We start from the raw sequence: 22,710 nt of genomic DNA, 5'->3' as shown, positions 1-22,710 counted from the left end.
TGGGTTGCCATTTTCTCCTCCAGAGCATCTTCCTGACTCAGGAATCGAATCGAGCCTGCATCACCTGCATTGGCAGGTAGATTCTTTACCACTTGAGCCACCTGGGAATTCCACAGATACAGCTATAGTTCTTCACAAATGCAGGTACCAAATACTGCTCCCACAGCCTTGGCACACTTTTTTGCTCTGCCTGCAAAATGCTCCACTTCACCTCACCCCACCTCCATCCCTCACCAGTTCAGTTGCTCAGCTGTGTCTGACTCTGAGACCCCATGGACTGCAGCAAGCCAGGCCTCCCTGTCCATCACCCACTCCTGGGACCTGCTCAAACTCATGTCCATCGAGTTGGTGATGCCATCCAACCATCTTATCCTTTGTCATCCCCCTTTTCCTCCTGCCTTCAATCTTTTCCAGCATCAGGGTCTTTTCCAATGAGTTAGTTCTTCACATCAGGTGGACAAAGTATTGGAGCTTCAGCATCAGTCCTTCCAATGAATATTCAGGGTTGATTTCCTTTAAGCTTTACTGGTTGGATCTCCTTGAAGTCCAAGGGACTCTCAAGAGTTCTCCAACACCGTAGTTCGAGAGCATCAATTCTTCGGCACTCAGCTCTCTTTATAGTCCAACTCTCACATCCATACATGACCACTGGAAAAACCAGGCTAACTTCAACTCATTCACCAAGTCTCGGTTTAGAGGTCAGTTTGGAGAAGACTCCTTGACTCTCAGGCTGGGTTAGGTATACTTCTGAGGGTCTCCCACAGCACCCTATACTTCCTCTGTTAATTGTCTGTTTCCTTCTCTGTTTTCCTAAGAGAGGGTGAGTTTCCTCACAGGAGGATTCTACTATTCATCACGGTATCAACCACATTTAGTTTCACACATTCCATATGCGAAACTAAACTAGCATGTTGTAGGCACTCAAGAAATTATCTTTGAGTGAATGAATGACTAAATGGATGGATGGATGGATAGGCAGATGGATGGATGACCACGGGCAAGTCATCTTACCTCTGAAGATTTTGGTTTCCCCCCCCCCGTAAAGTGGATCCAATCACCCCTACTTGGTAGAGCTGCCAGGAAGATTAAAGATAAAGGTGTGTGGAATGCTCCCTAACAGTGCCTGATACATAGTACACATTTTCTAAATCAAAGCATTCGTTAGGTTGAAAGAGGCTTTGTCCTGAGCCTGGAATGATCTCTCCTACTCAGGTTTACCATCTATGTGTGGAAGATAGCTTTAACAATAAGAAAACTATCATTTTTATTAAAAAATAACAAGAGCACCTGATATGTGCCAGACCTGAAGTAGGCACTCCCCAAGGAAGTAGGGGGCAGCCTCCAGTCTCAGCCAGAGGATGGGAGGCCAGGGCCGAGGTCAGAGTCATGGGAATTGTGCCTGCTTCTGGAGAACAGTCATTATGCACACAGCTGGTTCCAAACTCCTTACTCATAGATGAAAACCTGTCTAAGGGGTCATTAATTCCCTCTGTAATTAATGTAAAAACAGCAGGGTTTGTATTAATGGAAAAGTAAGCTCAAGCGTCAAGCTGATAATATTGATAATGTGTGCTTGTAGTTATATACTTCAGATAACTATAAATTCAGTCGCTGTACTAATAAAATGTGCAAATTCCTGAAACAACGAAGAACTTGAGAATAGTTGTATCATGAGTAGTAGTATGCCAGTTGTTCTGAGGCTATGAAAATCACCGTACACTGGGAGTGATGGTAATACCCACCATGCACTTAAAGGCTGTTTTGGCACAAAATAAGGGGAAATTTTTAGATAAAATAGCATGTTCTGATTCAAGAGCGTGGAACTTGAAAGCATAGTGAGCAAAGGTCGACTTGCATTAGAGTATGAACCACAACCTTGATGGATGAGCAAGCTGACAATAGTAGGCCTCTGAGTGGATTGCTCCCCAGGCTCTGACCTCGCTTGTGAACACATAAAAGCTGTGGGCACTCTAGAAGAAACACCAAGTCCTTAGTATTTGGCCTCTACCCTCACCCACTCCTGGGCTTCCCAGGTGGCTCAGTGGTAAAGAATCTGCCTGCCAATGCAGGAGACATGGGAAATTCAGGTTTGATCCCTGGGTCAGGAAGATCCCCTGGAGAAGGGAATAGCAACCCACTCCAGTATTTCTGCCTGTAAAATCCCGTGGGCAGAGGAGCCTGGCGGGCTACAGTCCATGGGGTTGCAAAGAGTTGGACACAACTGAGCACGCACGGGCACACACTCACCCACCTCTAGGAGAATCCATTCCCACCTACAACCCTTTGTTGCCTCAATTTACCATAGGATGGACAAAAACGCTGCAGTCACCTGGGGGTGGGCCCCAGAGCTGGAAGGTCATATAACTTCAAGGTTGATGGCCACATCAGCCCACCTGAGAGCAGAGGAAGGCGCTCCAGAGAGAGAAGTCAGTGACAAAAAGATGACAGGGACCAGGCAAGTCATGAAGGATGGAGAGAGACAGGCATGGGCCAGGGAGATGCAGAGAGAGATGGGGCTGGGGTGGGGGGCAGTCTTGCTCCTTCACTTCTTGGTCCTATTTCCAGTTAGCATGAGGCTGGGCTATATGTCATTTACTGCTCTTAGATTCTGTGAGATGTAGTCTCACAACAGTCTCCCCCTCCCCACCCTTTATTCTTGAGCATGTCTGAGTGGGTTTCAGTTCCCTGCAACAAAGTGTACCCAGACTAAGACAAGGGAAAAATCAGGGATATAAGTGCAGGGCTTGCATAAGCAAAAACGCATAAAGAACACTTAGGTAGGGAGGGGTGAATACAATTACAAAGCGTTTGCATTTGTTCACCCAAATGCTCCCTCATTTCCTGACACTTGTGACCACAGATATGTCCTATAGCCGCACACACACACATCAACATTCAGGGGACACCGAGACAAATAGAGCAGCAACCAGATCTGCTTCTATACAGACAGCCTGCTACGCAGCACTGTCCCTGTACTCCTCACACCCGCACAGACGTGGAGCCACACCAAGAACACAGCAGTGCTGCCTGCGAGGTGAGGGCCAGGAACTCAGGCTCAACTGGGCTCTCAGCAGCCTCCCTCCCCAGCTGCCAAGTGACTCATCCCCAGGGCTGCTAATTAAAGCCAGGACAGAGGGGACGGAGACAAGGGGAGGGGAAGAGAGAGAAGGCAAGTTTATTTTGGTGCCAACCAGGCATGCAGCCAGCTTAGGGGTCACCCACTTCCTGGGGCTGGGCCAAGAGGGGGCAGGGGAACATAAACAGGAAGGAGCGGGAGAACCCCCGTTACCTCTTCTTTCTCCTTGTGAGCTTCCTGGGAAAAGGTATGTTCTTTGGGAAAATTACCCATCTCCCTCCCCACCCCTACCCTCTTCCTCCATCCCACTATCAGTCAAGTGCTACCTCTTCCAGCCTCTTGTCCTTAGAACTGGCTTCTCATCAACAAACTCCCATTTTAGCTTGCCAGAGCTGGTTCATCTGTGTCTGTAGCCCACTTCCATCTCCACCATGGATCTCCCAACACAAGACTGGTACCTAGGGAATACTCTGTGCGTGCTTCTGGAATACAACTGGGTTAACTCTGGTATAGCGTGGTGACCACAACTCTGAATTTGTATTTGAGTTCTATGGCGGGGGGTGGGGGGGGATAGATTATTTTAACTTTCTAAGCCTTAGTTTTCTCACCTGTAAAGTGACTAGAATATATACTCTATAGGATTATTGTGAAGATGAAATAAGAAAACACAGGTGAAGTGACCAGCATGGTGGCCAGCGTATATGGACTTTACCTATCACCTAACAAGCACTGCTGCAGCTGATAAATCATAACCTACCTCGGGCCTGGGGCAGCAGCAATTACACAGAGCTAAGTTCCAAGCCTGGCTCCACCACACAGGACCTGGGGAGCTCAGACAAGCCACATAAGTTCTCAGAGCACTGGCTCATATATAAAATGGGGATTTGCAATATGACATCATAAATTTACAGAAAAGATCTGAATCTGTCATGGGGAGCCCAAGCTCTCAGAAGTAGCTCGATGCAATGCAGCAGCAAATTACCAAGGAGAACAGGAGAAGCATAGACCTGTAGGGCCAAAGGAACCCAGGAGGGAGGAAGCAGTCTGAGCAGGCTAGGGCAGCCAGGGAAGGCTCTCCAGAGTGCACAGGGCTGGAGTTGGGCCCACCGGAACCTGAGAGCACTGAGCAGGCGGTAAGTGACAAGGTTCCAGGCAAAGGAAGTGGTATCAACAAAGAGCTGGGCGGGGCCAGCGACCAGGCTGCACTGAACAGGAGGCCGCATGGAGGGAAGATTTTGGAAGCAGCTGGGGCAGCTCTGGTGTCTGGTGGTGTCTTGGGCATGTGGGGGAGCCATGGAAGGTCTGTGAGGTCTCAGCCACCCCAGATTGCCAGGAGGTCAAAACAAGGAAGAATCTTTTAGAAATTATCTAATCCAAGCTCCGGTTGGATAGATGGGGGCACTGAGGCCCAGAGTGGGAGGCCTCCTCTGGGAACAGAGCCAGCGCTGGCTCCTCCTCCCACTTCTCCTCCCAACGGCAGTGGCTCCGTTGCCATGGGGACGTCCCTGGCTCTGCGGGTGTCAACAGCTCCCCCACCCGCTCCCTCCTTCCCTAGCAACAGGCCACCTCCTCTGGCTCTCATCCTTGCTTGCCTGGCAACCCCAGCCTGGTGCCCAGGGCCCCCAAGTTGCAGCTTCACCCTCACTGCAGTGGCGGTGCCTCTAGGCCTGGGCTCCCTCCCCTTCTGGGTAGCAGGGGTATCAGCCCCTCCTGCCCCTCTGTTTTCAAGTTCTACGCTCCACATTTCTCAAGCTTGAATACCCCATAAATGACAATGGATTGGGTTAGGCGTTGGCTAAGGGCACTACAATGTGTTGTACCACCATTTTATGCTGAGCATTGTTTTAAGTTCTCTCATTAACCCAAAGAAGTCAGAATTATTGACCTCATTTTACAGATGAGGAAAGTAAGGATCAGAGAAGCTGTAAGTGACTTTGCAAACAACACACAGCTAAGAGGCAGGCTCTGCTGAGCACTAGTTTGTGACCTTGAGCCATTGTCTATCCCTTTCTGGACCTGGATTTAAGGTATCTCTAGGTCTGACAACTTCTCATGGATCCACAGGAAGTCCAGGCACCTTCTTCTGCCCACAGCCCTCTCACAACACCAGCTGTTCAGCTCTAATTAGACTCCACACTTCCTCTGGCACCCCATACTTGAAAGCCCTCATGCCTGGGGCCTTGCCATAGTGGGTTTTCAATCCACTGACCCTACTCACTCCTTCCTGTTTCACTTTCACAACAGCCAAGGTCTAACTCTTTTCCTTGATGTTTTCCTTCTACCCTCCTAACGTTTCCCCTCCACATACACAATGTTTATTAGATGAGGTAGGACCCTGGGGCTCCTGGGGGGGAAATAGATCTGTTCAAAGTCATGTAACTAGTAGGCGACCTGGCCATAAATGGAACCCTTTGCTCAGATCCAGTTGCTGCTCTTATGTTGCAGATCCCAGCCTCCCTCCTCTAACCTCCTCTGGCTCTCACTGATGAAAGAAGGTGTCTGTGACCCAGCCCCAACCAAACTAGTCCTTTGTTAAGGAGCTTTTAACATCTCCTTTCCTGCCCAGATCTGTTTTAGTCTGACCGACTGCCCCCACCCAGCCCCCTCACCTCTGATGCCTGCTGGTTTCTTTTCCAAGGATGCCCTCCTTACACAAAATCCGTGTCTCAGTCCTCTATGACCCAGCTCAGACACCACCTTCTCCAGAAAGCTTTCCCTGATGCCTAACTGAAGTGAGCTCAAGAATTTACACGTGGGGCCTGAGAGCATCCTCAGCTGATCCCAGCCAGCCCAGGTTCCAAGTTAAAGGATCGTCCCACCATGTTTACAAGATTTTGCCCCACAAGTGCTATTTCAGGCCAGCCCCTTCCACAGTCCAAGTTTAACCCTTGCTTCCACAGTTGCTGAGTCCTCAAGGTCCCTATAGTCTCCTTGACTGTAGGTCCAGTGTGGATGTCCGGAAGCACATCTTAGTAAAACAAATGCCAGCTTTGGAAGCAAGCAGCCCAGAGTGTGAGTCAGAGTGATGCTGCCCCGCCCATTGCTCTTATTTCCTTGGGCAAGGCGCTGACCATCTGGGGAACCCCGTTTTCTTCCTTTGTAACAATCCGTGCCTAATGGGACTGTTGGGAGTATTAAATAAGATCATGTTCAGAGTTCTTAGTAGGTGAGGAGCAAATGATAGCTGCTATGACTACTAATACTAGGATGAGGATGAGATGACTATTATTATCTGCAAGGCTGTTGAGAGCTCCTGCCATGGTGGCTCAGCCATAAATTAGCTGCATGGCTGTGGGCAAAACCTATAACCAGCCTGAGCCTCAGTTTCCTCAACTGTAAAAGAATGATGATAAGGCCAACCCAGCTTCCACTTACAGTGTCGCTGGGAGGATCGAACGAAAGAAAGCCCCTGACAACTTCTGTGAGTTGTAAAGGGCCAACGTACACTATCATATGATATATGATTATGCTATTAAATGCCCTGAGCTATAGGTCCTTGGAACACCCGTGCCGGGAAGAGCTAGAGACGCCTTCCATCAGGTTCCTTGACAAGTCGCAAGCATATCAATGGGGCTGCCTAGGGGCCTTGCTCAGAGTCAGCCCAAGTTGTCTTCTTCCAAACCCACAGTGGGACACTGGAATCAGTGTTCTTTGCTAGACCAGTGCCTTCCTAAATGCTAGGACAGGTTGTACTAAGGCCATATTCTTTGGCTGCAGGCCAAGACTAATTGTGTCTTATCATACACCCCTTGCCTAGACACTGGGATTGACTGCATCCATCACGCTTCCCACTTCCCTGTTGGCTCAAGTGTGCTCCCATCCCACAGCCCGTACCTTGGCACAGGGCACCAGCATGCTCATCCCGTACCCCCTGCCTGGGATGCGAGGACACAGCGTGTCTCATTAATGCACCTCCGTTTGAATGCTGGGATCCTCTGCCTCTCCCATATCCACTGCCTGGATGCCAGGACCTGGGCTGCTGCATATGGTTGGACAAGCTGTGCCTTGCACAAAGCTTTACAACCAAGAGGGCATGAGTTTGGGCTGAAATTCAACCTGTGCTCTGCTCACTGAGCCAGGAACCCTGGTGAGGGGCTGCAGGAGCCCAGTGGAACGGGAACATTCCTCCAACTGATCCACTCAGTGGATTCTACTCTTCACATAGGTGCTGTGTATGTTAGTCGCAGCCCTGACTGGAACTGAATGACCCATCTCATGCCTCTGCTGCTGGGACCCATCTCCTTTCAGAGGCCCACCCCTGGCCTGGATGCTGCCTAACTGGGCCATCCTGAGTCCCCTATCATTCCCACATGGTCCCTATCCTTGACACTTGTGTTTTCATGAAGCTTCTGATGGGTTAAGGCCTGGGAAATGTACTAATAGTTCTTGTCTCTATCCCAGTTTGACCCCCACCTCCTCAAATGGCAGATTGATCACACCCTGAAAACTCAGTGATGCTTGTAAGCCTTTTTCACCAAGCATGCAAAAAAAAAAAAAAAATCCACTGGTTACCATAAGGTATATTTCTAATGTCTAGATTGTGTCACATCAAAAAGTCCATCCAAACCCCACTACTCAGGGCTAGTGCAGGCCAGGGTGCAGCACAAACACCAGACAAGGGAAGCTCCATTTCCCTTGTGTCCCCTTCTCCTGGGAGGAGAGAGGGAGAAGGTTCCTGGTCCAGCTTTCCCACATGGGCCGCTCCAGTGTTCAGCCAAGCCCCCAAGTCAGTGAGGGTCAGAAAGACTAAGGAAGAGTTTTCAACCCCCTCCCCATGCTTGCCACATTCACCCTGGCCCTCCCACTCCATTCCATCCCCACCCCTAATACTAATGGGACAAAACCCCTGGAGTTGGCCCCCGCTCTTCCCATGAATCCCGAAATGACAAACCAGAGGCCCCCACCCCAGTCCCTGCCCCCACCCAGTTCTTGCCCCATCTCCCAACTACTGCTAAAGAAAGGAGGTACTGACCTGACTGTTCTGGAATTCTCACCATCAGATCTGAAAGAGAAACACAGAAAAAAAACCAACAACAGTCAGTATATGCTCTACTCCTTTCCTCTCTCTGCTCTACACAGTGGCCTTGACACCTTTTATACATCATGAAAATGAGGGGTGGGGCATTTCATGCAGAGAGAATAGCCAGTGCAGAGGCCATGAGATGGAGGAGGGGCTGGCCAGTTGTTGGGATAAGGAGGAGGAAAGTGTGGCAAGGGTGGAGTGAGTGAGGGGAAGAGTGGTTGGAGCTGAGGTCAAGGAAGTGCCAGGGACCAACAATGTTCTAGCCTACTGGGTCATGGTGAGGAGCCTTCCTTGGAGTGGCTGCGGGCAGGGGCAGAGTCTGAGGTTTAAATCCAGAGAGATGGAGCCTCAGATACTGGCTCTGCCACTTAACAGCCCTGTGACCTGGGCAAATCACCCCCTTGCTTGGAATCTGAGCCTCAGTCTCCCCACTTGTAACACGAGGCCAATCCCCGAAGGGCTGGTAGGATGATTAAGCCCTTTGGAACCCAGCAGACAAATGCCAGGTATTATTAACAACACAGAAAAGGCTTTGCCAATTGCCTGGTCCAACCTGCTTATTTTCCGGATGAAGAAAATGAGGCTGAGAGGGTGAGTCAGCTGCTGGGCTCCTTTCTACTACACTGGTCTGCCTTCTTCATTGTGAGGCCCCCTCGGAGGCAAAGAAAGGACAAGAGAAGAGAATAGCATTGGGGACACAGTGCCTGGCGGACTGAGAGAATGAGTGAAGTCGGAACCACACCCCTCCGGCTACTCCTCCCTAAAAGAGAGTGTGTGTGTGTGTCTGTGTGTGTGTCTGTGTGTGTGTGTCTGTGTGTGTGTCTGTGTGTCTGTGTGTGTGTGTGTGTGTGTGTGTGTAGGGGAGGGACACTGGGGCTGTCATTAGGGGTGGGGAGGAGGAGGAAGAAGAACCAGGGTGCTAGGAAGAAGTGCGGAGAGTGTGTGAAGCGACCTCCTTGTCCCCTCTCTGTCCTCTTCCTCCTTTTCTCCCCTCCCTCCCCACCCCCCCTCCCCACCTCCACTTCGGAGGAGACAGAGATGAACACATCACAGGCTCTGTCCTCAGGTGAGAGAACTGAAAGTGAGAAGCAACCCGAGTGAGGCCCTGAGTCAGGGGAGAGTCATCTATGCTGGGTGTAAAGTGAGAGGGACACGCGGGAAGGGAGATGGAGCTCAGCGTGAGTATCTGCTGCAAGAGTGAATGGAGCACCCACCGGCCAGGGAGGGCAGGCAAGCATCTGGTTGCAGGAGCACAGACAGTGGGTGAGGCCAGTGCTTCCAGTTCTGCTACTTACTAGCCACATAATCCCGGGCAAGGCACTGTCCGATGTCCCGCCTCAGCTTTCTCACTTGTAAAATGACATGACAGGGGAAGGGAGGGGGGCAGGAGGGTGGGGTGGCTGTGAGGTTCAGCCTGGCACAGTAGACAACAGTAGGTCCAATCTTTAGCCTCTGCAGCCCTCTAAAGGGACAGAGGATTAGGGCCACGGAGCACCTTTTCACGTTTATTAAAACTTCCATCTCACCCTGCCAAAACAAGATTGCTTCTGAGGCCTGGCTCAATCATTTGCAGGTACCAGATTGGATAGGCCTAATTCAATGACTCCCCAGCTGTCATTGAATGGAGGCTAAGCCCCTCAGTGTCTCTCCCTAACACGAACCCTCTACTCTGGGCAGGCTGGTCTCCTCACCACTCCACCCCAAAATCTCCAGCACACATGTATTCAATCTACTATATAACAGGCCCCAAGTCAGGAATACAAGCCCTCAAGTTGCTCACAGACTGGCCCCCTGCCTCGATCTACTTTAGGGCATAAGCCACATATATAGTAACCTGCACTGCTGTGTGAACAATCACTGAGCACCTACTATGTACCAGGCAAGGTGCTGGGCTCTTTTGACACATGATCTCCTTTGATCCTGCAAAGTGGGAATTACTCATCCACTTCTAAGATGATGAAACTGAGACTCACAGAAGTTGAAATGAGTTGCCCCATAGCACACAAGTAGGGGGGCCTGGCCTGGACCCCAGAGTTCTCAAAAGGCTTGGCTATACTAACTCCCATCCTCAAGAGTGATGCTCAATAAACAGTAACTGACTGAAGTCTATGAGTATAGTGACCATACTTTTTGAACCTAAAAAAGTGAAGTCGCTCAGTCGTGTCTGATTCTTTGCGACCCCATGGACGGTAGCCTGCCAGGCTCCTCCATCCATGGGATTCTCCAGGCAAAAGTACTGGAGTGGGTGCCATTGCCTTCTCCAGGGGATCTTGCAGACCCAGGGATCGAACCCAGGTCTCCCACATTCCAGGCAGACTCTTTACTGTCTGAGCCACCAGGGAATCTCTACTGAACCTAAAACTCAGGCATGTAATGAGAACAAGGATTTTGACATTGCTGCTTCCAGGTACAAGGGGCAATCTGGCAGAAGGGAGAATAAATGGCAAAATATTGACAGTCTTGAACCTTTGGGGGATGTATAGGGACAGCAGGGCAGAATAACTGAAAAGAATATAAGCCTTTGAAATGCCATACTGGGGTTTCTGCTCTCGCCTCTTGGATCCCCTGCCTCTCATCTTGCTCCTCCAAGTCGTCTATAAAAAGTACCTGGGGAGGAAATAAGGTGCCTCTCTCCCAACAACCCACAATTATATAAACAAGGCTGTCCTCTGAGAGCTATGAGAAATGCATCAGAAACGAGATATGCAGTTACCTGAAAGAGATGGTTTCTTAACAGCATTTGGGCAACATGTCTACAAGATCAGCTGTCCAACAGAAAGGAGATTGGACACAAAGAGAAGGTACATATTTTCAAAGGAGACTTGAAGACCTACTGTGTATAGGGCTCTTCCCGGAAGCATCCTGAGGAGAAGGGGTGTGCCCTGGTCCAGAGAAGCATCTCTAAAAGCTAAGAACCTGGCTTGGCACAACCAGAGACCTCATCTCCCAAACATCAACTTGTCTAACTGCAAGTCTCTCCAATGGACAACAACGTTCTCTCACTGGCTGCCAAAGGAACATCTCTCAAGCACAAATCATGCATGTGTGCTAAGTTGCTTCAGTCATGTCCAACTCTTTGCAACTCCATGGACCGTTGACCGCCAGGATCCTCTGTCCATTGGATTCTCCAGGCAAGAATACTGCAGTGGGTTGACATGCCCTCCTCCAGGGGATCTTCCCAACCCAGGGATTGAACCTGAGTCTCTTATGTCTCCTACATTGGTAGGCGGGTTCTTTACCACTAGGGCCACCTGGGAAGCCCAGTTTTTTTTCAGTTGTATGATCAATTCTCCCTAAACTCTGTGAGAAGTGCATTTCTCCTCTCAATGCAATCTGACACATCCCATAAGCCATCAGACTTTTTTTTTCCTTTGAGACATCGTCCTTACTGCAATCCAGACTGGTTGCTCTCCAGGCCTGCACAAAGCTGCACTAAGATCTCCTCCATCACTTTGGGATTCCCTTCAATTCTCTTCTGTGTTAATTTTTTGCTTCCTCAATTTCTTGGCCTTTTTTTTCTGAGTTTATGCTTGCATTTTGCTGGAGCACATTCTCCAGTGCTTCCTGAGAAAGGAGACCTAGGACATAAAATCTTTAGATCTCCTGTCTGAAAATGTCTTTATTATGCTCTCACCCTTGATTGATAATTCAACTCTGTACAGGCTTCTAGGTTGGAAATTATGGTCCTACAGAATTTTGAGAATGTTGCTCCATTGTCTCCCAGCTTCCAGTGCTGCTATTGAGAAGTCCAATACCCTTCTTTTTCCTGATTCTTAGTACATGATATGTTTTTTTCTCTGGAAGCTTTTAGTTGCTATTGCTGTTCGCCAGGCTTCCTGTCCTTCACTGTCTCCTGGAGTTAGCTCAAACTCATGTCCATTGAGTTGGTGACATCATCCAACCATCTCATCCTCTGCTGCCCCCTTCTCCTTTTGCCCTCAATCTTTCCCAGCATCAGGGTCTTTTCCAATGAGTTGGCTCTTTGCATCAGGTGGCCAAAGTATTGGAGCTTCAGCATCAGTCCTTCCAATTAATATTCAGGGTTGATTTCCTTTAGAATTGACTGGTTTGATCTCCTTGCTGTCCAAGGGACACTTAGAGTTCCTTGGAAACTTTCAGAATCTTCTCTTTATTCTGCTATTCCAAAATTGTGCAGTGGTGTACCTTGGTGAGGGTCTTTTTGTCATTTATTTTGCTGGTTACTCGGTGGGATTTTCACTCCTTTGGTTCTGAGACATGTTCTTTGATCCTTTCCTTCCTGCTGTTCCCTCCATACTCTATTTCCAGAACTCTTATTGTTGGATGTTGGAGTTCCTCAGCTGATCCTTCCATGCTTTCATCTTTTCTGTTGTCCATCTCTTCATCCTGTTTTTCTGCTTCCTCGGATACTTCCTCAACTTTTATTTTCTAACCCTTCGGCTAAAATTTTGAGTTGGCTCTTGTTATCTTAAATTTCTCAGGTATCTTCTCCTCCCTTCATTACCTCTGCTCCAAGCTTTTTTGGTTTGTTTACTTTTTGGGTCATTCTTGCAGGTTGATGGTCTTCCTCAAAAAGCTCTGTACTACCTGATCATCTCTGGCTACCTAAGCCTTTTTTTTTAATGTCAGTTACATTAAGGTTTAATTTACATAAAATGAAATATACCTATTTTAAGGGTCCTCAGCTGGTGAGCCCTGGTGATCAGTTCCAATGACACTAACAATCTCTGTGTGTAGGTGGAGCTGGCCAGGTGATGGGCTTCACTAGAGAGTTAATGGACTAAGAGCCTATTCTTTGGATGGAAGACTCCCAAATATCATCTTTAAGAGGCCTTTGTCTGGGGTCTTTCAGTTTCCCCAGAGAAGAATCCTTTTCTCTTGTGTGCTCCTGACTTTGATGTCCTGAAGTAGGTAAGTGGAACGAGTTTAGGGTTCCACTGTTTTGGGGGTGCAGGTCACTTTGCTTGCAGCCCTGTTTCACCCCCAGAGGCTCATAACTTCAATTTTGCCAAAGAATCACCCTCCATCTGCAGAGACTGGAGCCAGTGGAGGCAGGGGGTGTCCCTGACTGAATGGGGTTGGGGAGGAGCCAACATGGTCTGTTCACAGTCTTTCAATATTCTCCCTGTTTTTGGTTGTATGCCTTATCCTACTTTCCATGCTTCATGGTACCTCTGATCCCCAAGCATTTCTGGGGCTCATTGCATGGAATAGTTTACTTCTGGTTAGCATCCCAGACCTCATGTTTCTACCTTTTTTATTCCTTTACTCATATTTCAGTGGAATTTGTGAAAGCAGCAGAGATAAATAAGTTTATTCAACTTGTTGTATTTAACAGGAAGCTCCCCTTCTTATTCCAGCCAACTCTTATTCATCCTCCGTGACTCATTTAGGCAAGACCTTCTCCAGGAAGCTTATCTTAATATCCCCTCCTGGATGAGGAACCCCTCCTCTGTTCTCCCACAAGATCCTTTTCTTGCCTCTATCACAGCCCTGATCGAACTGTTTTGAAAGTGTCCATTTCCAAGCCTGGCTCTCCCTGCATACTGGGATCTCCTGGCAGTCTGGGCCGTGTCTTAGTCATGCCTGTGCCCCAGTTCCCAGGGTCTGATCCACAGGGGTACACAGTAAATATGTGGGGATGGAATGAATGAATAAATAAATGACTATAAGTATGAATCAGACCTAGCCAGAGGGACCATCTAGAAAGGGAAATAAGCTGAACACAATTGTTCCTATACAAGACCAGTTCCCTAAAAGCTCTAAGTTCCCTAAAAGCTGTTATGTGCAAAGATGCCTACTGCAGTATGATTTAAACCAGTGAAAAAAACAGGCCCAGTGTCTATGCCCTACATTGAGAGGATGGTTAAGTACATTATGGTATATCAGTTGCCATTAAAAATGATGCTTCTAAAGAATATGCAATTACATGGGGAAATGTTCAAATGAACAAAGCAAGGAAAAATTACACCTGCTGTATTATTTCAAGCATATGAAAAGAATTCAGAGAATAAAGGAAATACATCAAATGTCCAGAGTAGCTGCCTCTGTGTGTTGTAATTATGGATAATGTTTTTCTCCTCTAGTTTTCTAAATTTTCAAATGGAAGAATGTATTAAATGCATAATTTTTTTAAATTTCCTAAGAAATGAAGGTAAGAATCCTGAGATACTCATGAATAAAATATTGTGAAGAGGACCCAGGAAGGCTTTGGCCTTCACTGACCAGAGACACAGAAGGCCCAGTCCCTGCCCCCACTGCAAAGCAGGACCTAGTTCAGGAAGCCAAAGGAGGATCATGGAGTTCAGCTTATTACAAATTGCAATATCATAAGCTGTACTGGGAAACAGACGCTCCTACACTGGATATCACACTTTAGAGGCCCCCTCCTGTGAGGTAAATGGTCTGTGGGACAACGGAATATGCCCATTAGGATCTCTGGCCTTTTCCCTTCTAGACTTCACTCAGGTACTCAGAACCCAGAATTCCCTGTCTATATTTCTTGAGCTGACTTGCAGGAATTGTGTGGTCTTATTATCCAGGTCCATCTGCTAGGGTGGCCAATGGGAAAGGAAAATAGTCAGGGCTTGGATGTGCGCTGGGATATCCATATACATCTCAAGGTTCCATATGAGCTACAAGTGGTGAGAGAAGGGGAAAGGGCTAATGGCCTCAACTGGTACCTTGTATGGGCCACATAAACATAGAAGCAGGCAAGTCCATAGGTCTCTAGGCCTCAACGTTGGTAGAAGGGCCTAACTTTGAGTCTTAGACAGATCTAGGTTCAAATCTATTTATTTGTTGTACAACCATGGGTGAATCCATTCTCCTCTCTGAACCTCAGCTTCCTCAACTATAAAATAGGTATACTAATTCCAGTCTCAGAGAGTTGTTGCAAGGCTTACTGGGGGCACAATGGCTTAGAGGTTATGAGTACAGGTTTTGTGGTCAGACAGGTCAAGGTTTGAATCCTAGCTCTGCCCCTCCTAACCGTATGATTTACATCTCTAAGACACAGTTTGTTTACCAATATGATAAAGATAATAACAGTACTGATGAAGTTGTGGGAAGGATTGTGGTTGTAATGAATACATAATAACATCAGAAAATGCTCAAATGAGAAAAGGCTGCTTAATAATGGGCATGCAAAGATTGGCTACGGTAGGGCTGACTGAGCCTCCTGCACCCCCATCCTCCTGACCAGCTTTATTTTTCTCCAAAGCACTTACCACTATTTGACATGTTTTGTATCTTCTTGTCTGTTTCTTTTCTGTCTCCACCCCCTACATTCACACACTAGAACGTGAGCTCCGCAGGGCAGAAATCTGTTTTGTTCACTGTTTCCAAGTGCCTGAAACAGTGAGAGAGTGAAGATGTTCCTCAACAGTCAAGTAGATATCCGCCATGTAGACAGGGGTATAAGGTATTCTCAGCCAAGAGAACAGCCAGAATACAGGCATGGAACCACAAAGCAGTCCACTTTGCCAAGGGTATCCTAGACAGTTCTGTACAGTTTGAATGCAGGGTGAGGAAGGGAACAGAGTGGCTACAAAGATGAGTGGGACTGTGGCCTGACCCAAAGGAGCATGTGAGAGCTTTCCTAGACCACAAGTGGTGTGAAAACCAACTTGTGACAGCCAGAAGTAGAAGAGCACTAGCGGAGGGGCAAAGATGCCTTCCAAGTTCGACTGTCATCTAAATCATGATGATGTGGAAGGCCAGAGTTAAAACGTTTTGAAAGATAGTTCAGGTGGAGGGAAGACTCCTTTCTAAGGGGCAATCTGAGCCAGGAATCAGACCTAGAAAAGACAAATAGGCAAGGATAGAAGTCATATGGAGGAGGTAATAGTGATATGCAAGAAAATCTTATAAGATTAATTAAAGAGAATAACAATTAGATGAACCTCAGGACAAATCAGAAACCTTGTTGGAGAACATTTTTAGCAACAGATCCACATGACACTGAATGGAGCCACGTGATCCACAGGCCAAAATGGTGGTGGGGAAACAAAATGAAAGCCATGGTGGGTTCAGTTGCCAGTTATCTTTCTGTTGATGATTACTCGTCCTCTAGTCATTTGTTACCACTACTCACTGAAAAGTCCTGGAATGACAATGAGGATGATGATAAAGGTTGCTATGTACTTCAAAGGAAATATTTGCCCATCCCTTTTCAAATTTCTTCTTCAGAAAATAGAGAGGCAAGTATCACTTTACATTTTTTATTTTAAAGAAAAAAAGACAGGCAGAGACTACAACAAAAACAGCACTGAACAAGAGTGTGAACTTCACTGTGTAATTGCAGGGGAGCCCCTGGGGCTTGGCCTAAGGAGTGACAAGGGCAAATGCTGCTTTCTAACCTCCCTCTCCGTTCAATCACTGAAGCAGGCTTTATTTGGTCTTTAGCATTTCTGCCTTCTAATAATCCAAAAAGGATAAAGTGATTATTAAGCACCTATAATGGTCCAGGACTTGTGCTATCTTCATAACAGCTGTGCAAGTTCATTAGTATTCTTCTGATTGTATAGGTGTGAAAACTGGGGCTCAGAGCAGTAATGTGATTTACCTAGAGTCACACAAATAATAATAAGTAGTGGAGTCGGGATTCAAGTCTATGTTTGTCTGATTCCAAAACCAGTGCTTTTCATTGCTACAGCTGTGGCTTCCTTCTGTCATGCCAGAGCTAGGTAGCACTTCGTTTCCCCCAGCTCGGCCTCTCTCCCTCCCCTGGCTCTGATACCCCCTCCATACCATAAGCATTCAGGGGGTGCTTCTGAAAGAGACAATACTTCAAGGATGGAAGGGGGCACCCAAAAGGGAAGATGGGGTTAGGCACAGGTACCACGGCCCAAAGCAGCTTAGCACTATGACAAAAAAAGAGAGAGAGAATGAAAATGAAACTGGCTCTCCAGCCCTCCCCTCTTCCTTCCCTCTGCTGGAGGCAGAAGGATGGAGGTTCAGCCATGATGGGAGAGAAGTGGGTGGCAGGAGGAGCAGCGAGAGCAGCCTGCTATTGCAGAAGCCTCAGCTCAGCCTCAAAGCCCCGTCCTGTGCACTCGGGGCCTATCGCTGGCCCACCTGCTTCTACTGCCTAAGCAAAGAGGCCAGGCTGTTCTCCAAGCACCCACCCAGTGCTGCCAAAGCACAGCTCACAGCAGACTCAGACCCCCTCCAGTCACAGTGAGGGCGTCCTGAGAGGTGGACGGACTGGCCTGGGGGTTCAGAGGGAGGCAGTGGCAGGGTGGGGGTCAGAACCCGCGTCTCCAGCCCCTCGGTGGAGGGCTTTCTTGACTGCAAGGTCTAGATGGCAGAGGTTGAGGAAAAGGAGCTCAGGAGACTGGCATAGGAATGCTCATGGCAGTCTAGAGCCAGAGGCAACACATGCCAAAATGAGGCCTACAGAGTTGGGTATTTTGGGGGTTGACTAATTATTTTCCATCTCAATCTGGATTGAGAAAGCAAAACAACCATTTTTAAAAGTCGCATTAGCCTTAGTTTGGACCTCAAAAGCATAAATCTTTATCTCTTTCTTCTGTCAGGACCCTGCTAAAAAGAATGAGAAGGAATAAAATAAGGTATGAAATCGTAACAGTGAAGAAGATGGAAGAAGGTGATATCAAAAGGTGAGGGATTTCAATAAATTTCTGGGAGCAAAAAACAAGGAAAAGAGTGTTTATAGTTGAAGGAGAGCCAGCAACACCACTCAGGGGGTTGCAGCTGGAGAGGGAGCCAATCAGGCCAGCAAAGGCCCAGAGAAAATCCAAACTTGAAGACGGTAGGTATGAAGGAGAGTAGGCGTGACTGGGGGCTGAAAACGGGGGCATAAACTGAAGGTAAGTACATGACATCCTCCCCCATGCCCTCCCCCCAATTCCCAGATCCAAAACACAAGCTGCCTGGCATTCGTCCCTAGGCAAAATATCAGAGAACTCCTGGTTAAAGGAATTAGACTCTGTGGTATTACTTAGGGCACCTAGTGGCATGTCGTTGCTCCCAGAATAAAGTGCTTTTCATTCTGGCATTTGGGGGTCACCCATTACAACTGTCAGATCCTGGTGGCTCACCTAAAATAAGGTCGGGGAGTGAACAAGCCAGTTGGATATACAGACATCTCACTCAGCTTTGTATCAACTCATTCGCAAACTATAAAAGAGAAACTAGGAAAGAAAAGGTAAGCAGCCTAGAAGATCAATCCTGGAAGTTCAACATCCAACTAACAGACACTCCAGAAAGAGAAAATGGAAAAAACAAAGGGGAGAAAACTACCAAATAAATTATATAAGAAAAGACAAGGTGCAGCAAGTTGAAAGGGCTCACGAGTACTGGGCAGCATGAATGAAAAACAGACCTTGAGCTGAGTGTTGGTTACATTGGCTTGGCTTGTAAAAAACTGACCAAGCTATTCATTTGTGATATGAGCACTTTTCTGTATACATATTATATTTCAGTAAGAAGTTTAAAAAAAAAAAAACCCTCCTAAAAAATCTGCAAGTAAAATGTCCACAGAAGATGTGCTATGATTATCGTGTGGTTTCAAGGAACCCCACACAACAGTAAGTTTAAGTAAGCACATAAATAAATAGATTTATAAGGTGGAAAATCCCAGTCCAGATAGGAAACAAAGTAAAAAGTGGCATGACTTCGAGCAATTCATAGAGCATAAGAAAGGAAAATTCATTTGATCTTGATGCTAGGAAAATTTTCCTAGGAGTACAGAAGTTGGAGCAGTGGACCCATGAGAAGTGAGGCGTAATTACAGCACACTATTTGACCCTGCAATGAATAATATGACATAGTCATAATCACATAAACAGTGTATTGGTGGTCAACTTTTAGAGTTCATTTGTCCAGAAAAGCACTGAAGACATAATTACTGTTATAGAACAGAATGCAAATGTAATCAACCTTGCTGGATATGAAAGTACAGAATACAGAAAGTGGGAGGTGGAAAGATAGAGGCGAGATGGAGGGAGGAATGGGGCACTAATAGCTCTATCTTATAAACTGAGTGGTCAAGAGATACTGTGGCAAAATGATGGAACAAGAAATTAGTCTAAATTGTACCTAACAAAGTAACAAAGGTAACTAATAGAGGACCAAAATAGTAATATAACTATTAAAGTTTGGGAGGGGGAGAAAAAGTCATGTGTTGTAAAGAAGCTAAATTCTCACTTGTCATAGTAGTTCAGTCACATCCGACTCTTTGCGACCCCATGGATTGCAGCACACCAGACTTCCCTGTCCATCACCAACTCCCGGAGCTTGCTCAAACTCATGTCCATTGAGTCAGTGATGGCATCCAAGGAAGAAGTCAGTAGATGATGTATGATGTTTGAAGTTGATAAATGAAGAAATTAGCATCAAAGCATGTTTATTTAGAGATATGAAGTTACCACCAGAAAACCTGAATGGTAGAAGTGGTCACCTCTGGGGGTTGGGTCCTTGGTGACTCGACAGTAAAGAATCTGCCTGCAATGCAAGAGACCTGGGTTCAGTCCCTGGGTCGGGAAGATCCTCTGGAGAAGGGAATGGCAACCCACTCCAGTATTCTTGCCTGGAGAATTCCATGGACAGAGGAGCCTGGAGGGCTATAGTCCATGGTGTCACAAAGAGTTGGACATGACTGAGTGACTAACACTTCTACTCCGGAGGTTGGGAAGTGGGGGACAGGGAGACATTGGTTTTTTATTATATATGTCCTTCTGTGCTATCTGCCTTTTAAAAATTATGTATATGGGGCTTCTCTGATGGCTCAGCGGTAAAGAATCCATCTACCAACACAGGAGACACGAGTTCGATCCCTGATCTGGGCAGATTCCACATGCTGTAGGGCAACTAAACCCGTGGGCCAGAACTACTGAGCCCACGTGTGGCAACTACTGAAGCCCTAGAGCCTGTGCTCCACAGCAAGAGAAGCCACTGCAAAAGAAACCTGCATACCACACCTAGGCCCCCACTTGCCTCAACTAGAGAAAAGCCTACAAAGCAATGAAGACCCAGCACAGCCGTGAATAAAGAAATACAATTTTAAAATTGTGTATATGTACTGCTTTGATTTAATTTTTTAAAAACAAGTCCCTCTTCTTTCTTTGGACCCCAGTCTCCCACATAGTCCATACAAAGTGGGGAGGTTGATGACTCAAGGTGCTGTGAGGTCTTGTTCTCCAAAATCTACGCTTCTTTCTAGAGCAGAAGCAAGACAGGCGAGTGAAAGACTGATTCTTCCCTAACTAACCCCTCGACTCCTCATAGTATCACAATCATCCTTTATAGATGCCTTCTCAGTTGCCCCAGCCTACACCACCCTCTGGTCTCCTTCAAATCCCACCATCACTAGTCCAGCCTCGCCGGGCTTCCATTCATTCAACTGTTTACACCCATTAGTTATTTATACCTGCCTGAGTCACAAAGGATTTGAGGTGGCTTACTCTAACAACACAGATAAGGGAAGAATAAAAATTGAACTAGAAAATAAGAACTCAGAAAAAGAGATCAACAAAGATGCTAGAGCTGTACTTCAAATTAACTGGTAGCTGAGGCAGAAAGCAATATAAAATGAGCCATGTCAGCCTCATATTAGGAAGGAGAAAATACAGCCATTTTCAGGGGAAGCAAACCTTTGCCAAGCACCGAATTCTTCAAGTCATCGTCCATGGGAGATTTCATGAGGAAAAAGGAAATGACTGTTTTTGATTTGTTTTGGTTTTGTTTTGTTGAACTTCAAGTTGTCCTATTTTAATGATTTGCTCTCCAGGTATTTGGATGACTTATCTCCTACAAAAACTGAAGAATCTTAGGTAAGATCATGATTATGAAATGAAGTTTCTAAGAGCATATATTTTGGCATAATCGAGAATTATGTCATTGGTTTTCTTCCCCTGGAAATGACTATATATTGAGCACATACAAGTGTCAGGGAACGCCATTCAAATGATCTTGGTCAATCCTGAGAGATGGGCATTATCATCTCATTTTCCAGATGAGGAAACTAAAGGTCAGAGAAGGTGAAATGACCCCAACCCAGTTGGTTGGGCAGAGCCAAGATTCAAACTTAGGTCTGCCTGTCTCCAAAGCTCATTCTTTTTTGTTCCCACTTTATTTATTTTTTAATTGAAGGATAATTGTTTTACAGAATGTTGATGTTTTCTGTCAAACCAAAGCTCATTCTTTACATTTCATACAGGGGGCCTCAAAACCAAGGCCCCCAGGCTAGAGATACCCTGCCCAAGGCAATGGGGACACAGTGGTGACACAGGCCAACCTTATTCCATGAAAACAGAAAAGGGGGATTACAGGCCTTGCTGCCAAGCCAGAAACTGCCTCTGAGCTGCCTCAGTCACATTAAATGAGGACTTCCAAGTCAGAAAGAAGGTTGGGCCTGGTGCTTCTAGAAAAGGAAACCACAGACCCCAGCTATAAATCTAACCAATCTGACTTCTGAGGGGTTGAACCAGAGCACAGGGTCTGTCTCCCACTGAAGCAAGGGATCCTTTATTCAGGTAATGCATCATCTTTATCTCTTCCTCCCCAAACAAATCACCCGGCCTCCTAGAGGCCCGGCTTTCTCATCTGCGGGACAAAGATAATGATCCCTACCACCTTCACGGGATTTCAAGGCAGAAAATAGCACATTTAAGGAATGATGCTTTAAACACTGGCATTAACACCAGAGTGGCATTTCTAATCAGAGCTCTTCTGCTCACACACATGGAGTGGCCTCCTATTAAGTCCTTTCTCTCTCTGTCAGCCTCAGTCTTCTCATCTGTAAAATGAACAGCCTGAGCTGAGTGATTCTGATATTATTAAAACCCTGCCGGTCATGAATGGCTTAAACTCTGCTACGTCACAGCATTTATCAATGTGCTGTCACTGTCTTTCTCCCCCAGCAGGTTATCTCTACTCCTACCACCCAAGTTCAGGCCTTGTCACCTCTCATCTAGCCTGTCACAACGGCCTCATCACTGGATGCCCTCTAGTCTGTCTCTCAAAGTGCAGAGATCTAGCAGAGGTCTCTCCAAAACATGGCTCTCAACAGCCACCCCATGCTCTGCAACACACACCTCTTCCCTCAGCTTAGAACTCCACGTTGGTTCCCAATTCCTAACAGAATAAAGCTCCTCATGCTGCTACTCAAGTGTCCTGATCTGGGCCAGCCAAGTCATCAGACTCTTCTCTGGATCTTCCCAGTTTGTGCTCTAGGTTGTACTGACCTGGTAAATGTGCTCCCCTCCCCACCTCCATACACCCTGCTGGCCCTCTGCCTTAACCACCCTTTGGCTCCCAATTCCCACTGACCAAGATGCCATCCTGCTTCACCCAGGTTACCCCTGCTCATCCTCCAAGCCTCAGAAAACCCATCGGGAAACCCTCCCCATCAGTCCCTCCTTTGGGCACCCATGGCCTCCTGTGTTCCCCTCTGGCATAGCACACAGGACCCACATTAGTCTTTTCCACCCGACTGTGAGCTCCCTGAAGCCAAGAAGAGTATACTACCCATGACGGAATTCCACTGCCTGCAACAGCGCAAGCTGTGGCATATCCCTGGTGTACAGTATTCACTGGACGGCCCTCTCTCTCTCTCAGAAATGTGGTGAGCTCCCTCACGGCCTCTCCCTGTGCCTTTCCGTGGCAC

At 47.1% G+C, this 22,710-nt stretch overlaps 1 protein-coding gene and 1 long non-coding RNA gene across 3 annotated transcripts in view; one reads left to right on the top strand and one right to left on the bottom strand.

Annotated features, from left to right (window-relative positions):
• IQSEC2 (IQ motif and Sec7 domain ArfGEF 2) overlaps positions 1-22,710 on the bottom strand; it is a 77,456-nt gene that overhangs the window by 46,400 nt on the left and 8,346 nt on the right. For both annotated transcript variants that reach the window (XM_070289975.1, XM_070289979.1), the window contains exon 2: positions 8,049-8,078. In XM_070289975.1, the coding sequence (XP_070146076.1) occupies positions 8,049-8,078 (30 nt within the window). The remainder of the gene's footprint in view (positions 1-8,048; positions 8,079-22,710) is intronic.
• Positions 17,615-20,118, top strand: LOC138930232 (uncharacterized). The gene is made up of 2 exons (XR_011446132.1): positions 17,615-17,701; positions 19,862-20,118. It is a non-coding gene; the product is annotated as an uncharacterized lncRNA (long non-coding RNA).

Source organism: Ovis canadensis, chromosome X (assembly GCF_042477335.2).
Source record: "Ovis canadensis isolate MfBH-ARS-UI-01 breed Bighorn chromosome X, ARS-UI_OviCan_v2, whole genome shotgun sequence".
Taxonomy (NCBI): Eukaryota; Metazoa; Chordata; class Mammalia; order Artiodactyla; family Bovidae; genus Ovis; species Ovis canadensis.
This window is presented reverse-complemented; position numbering and strand designations above follow the sequence as displayed.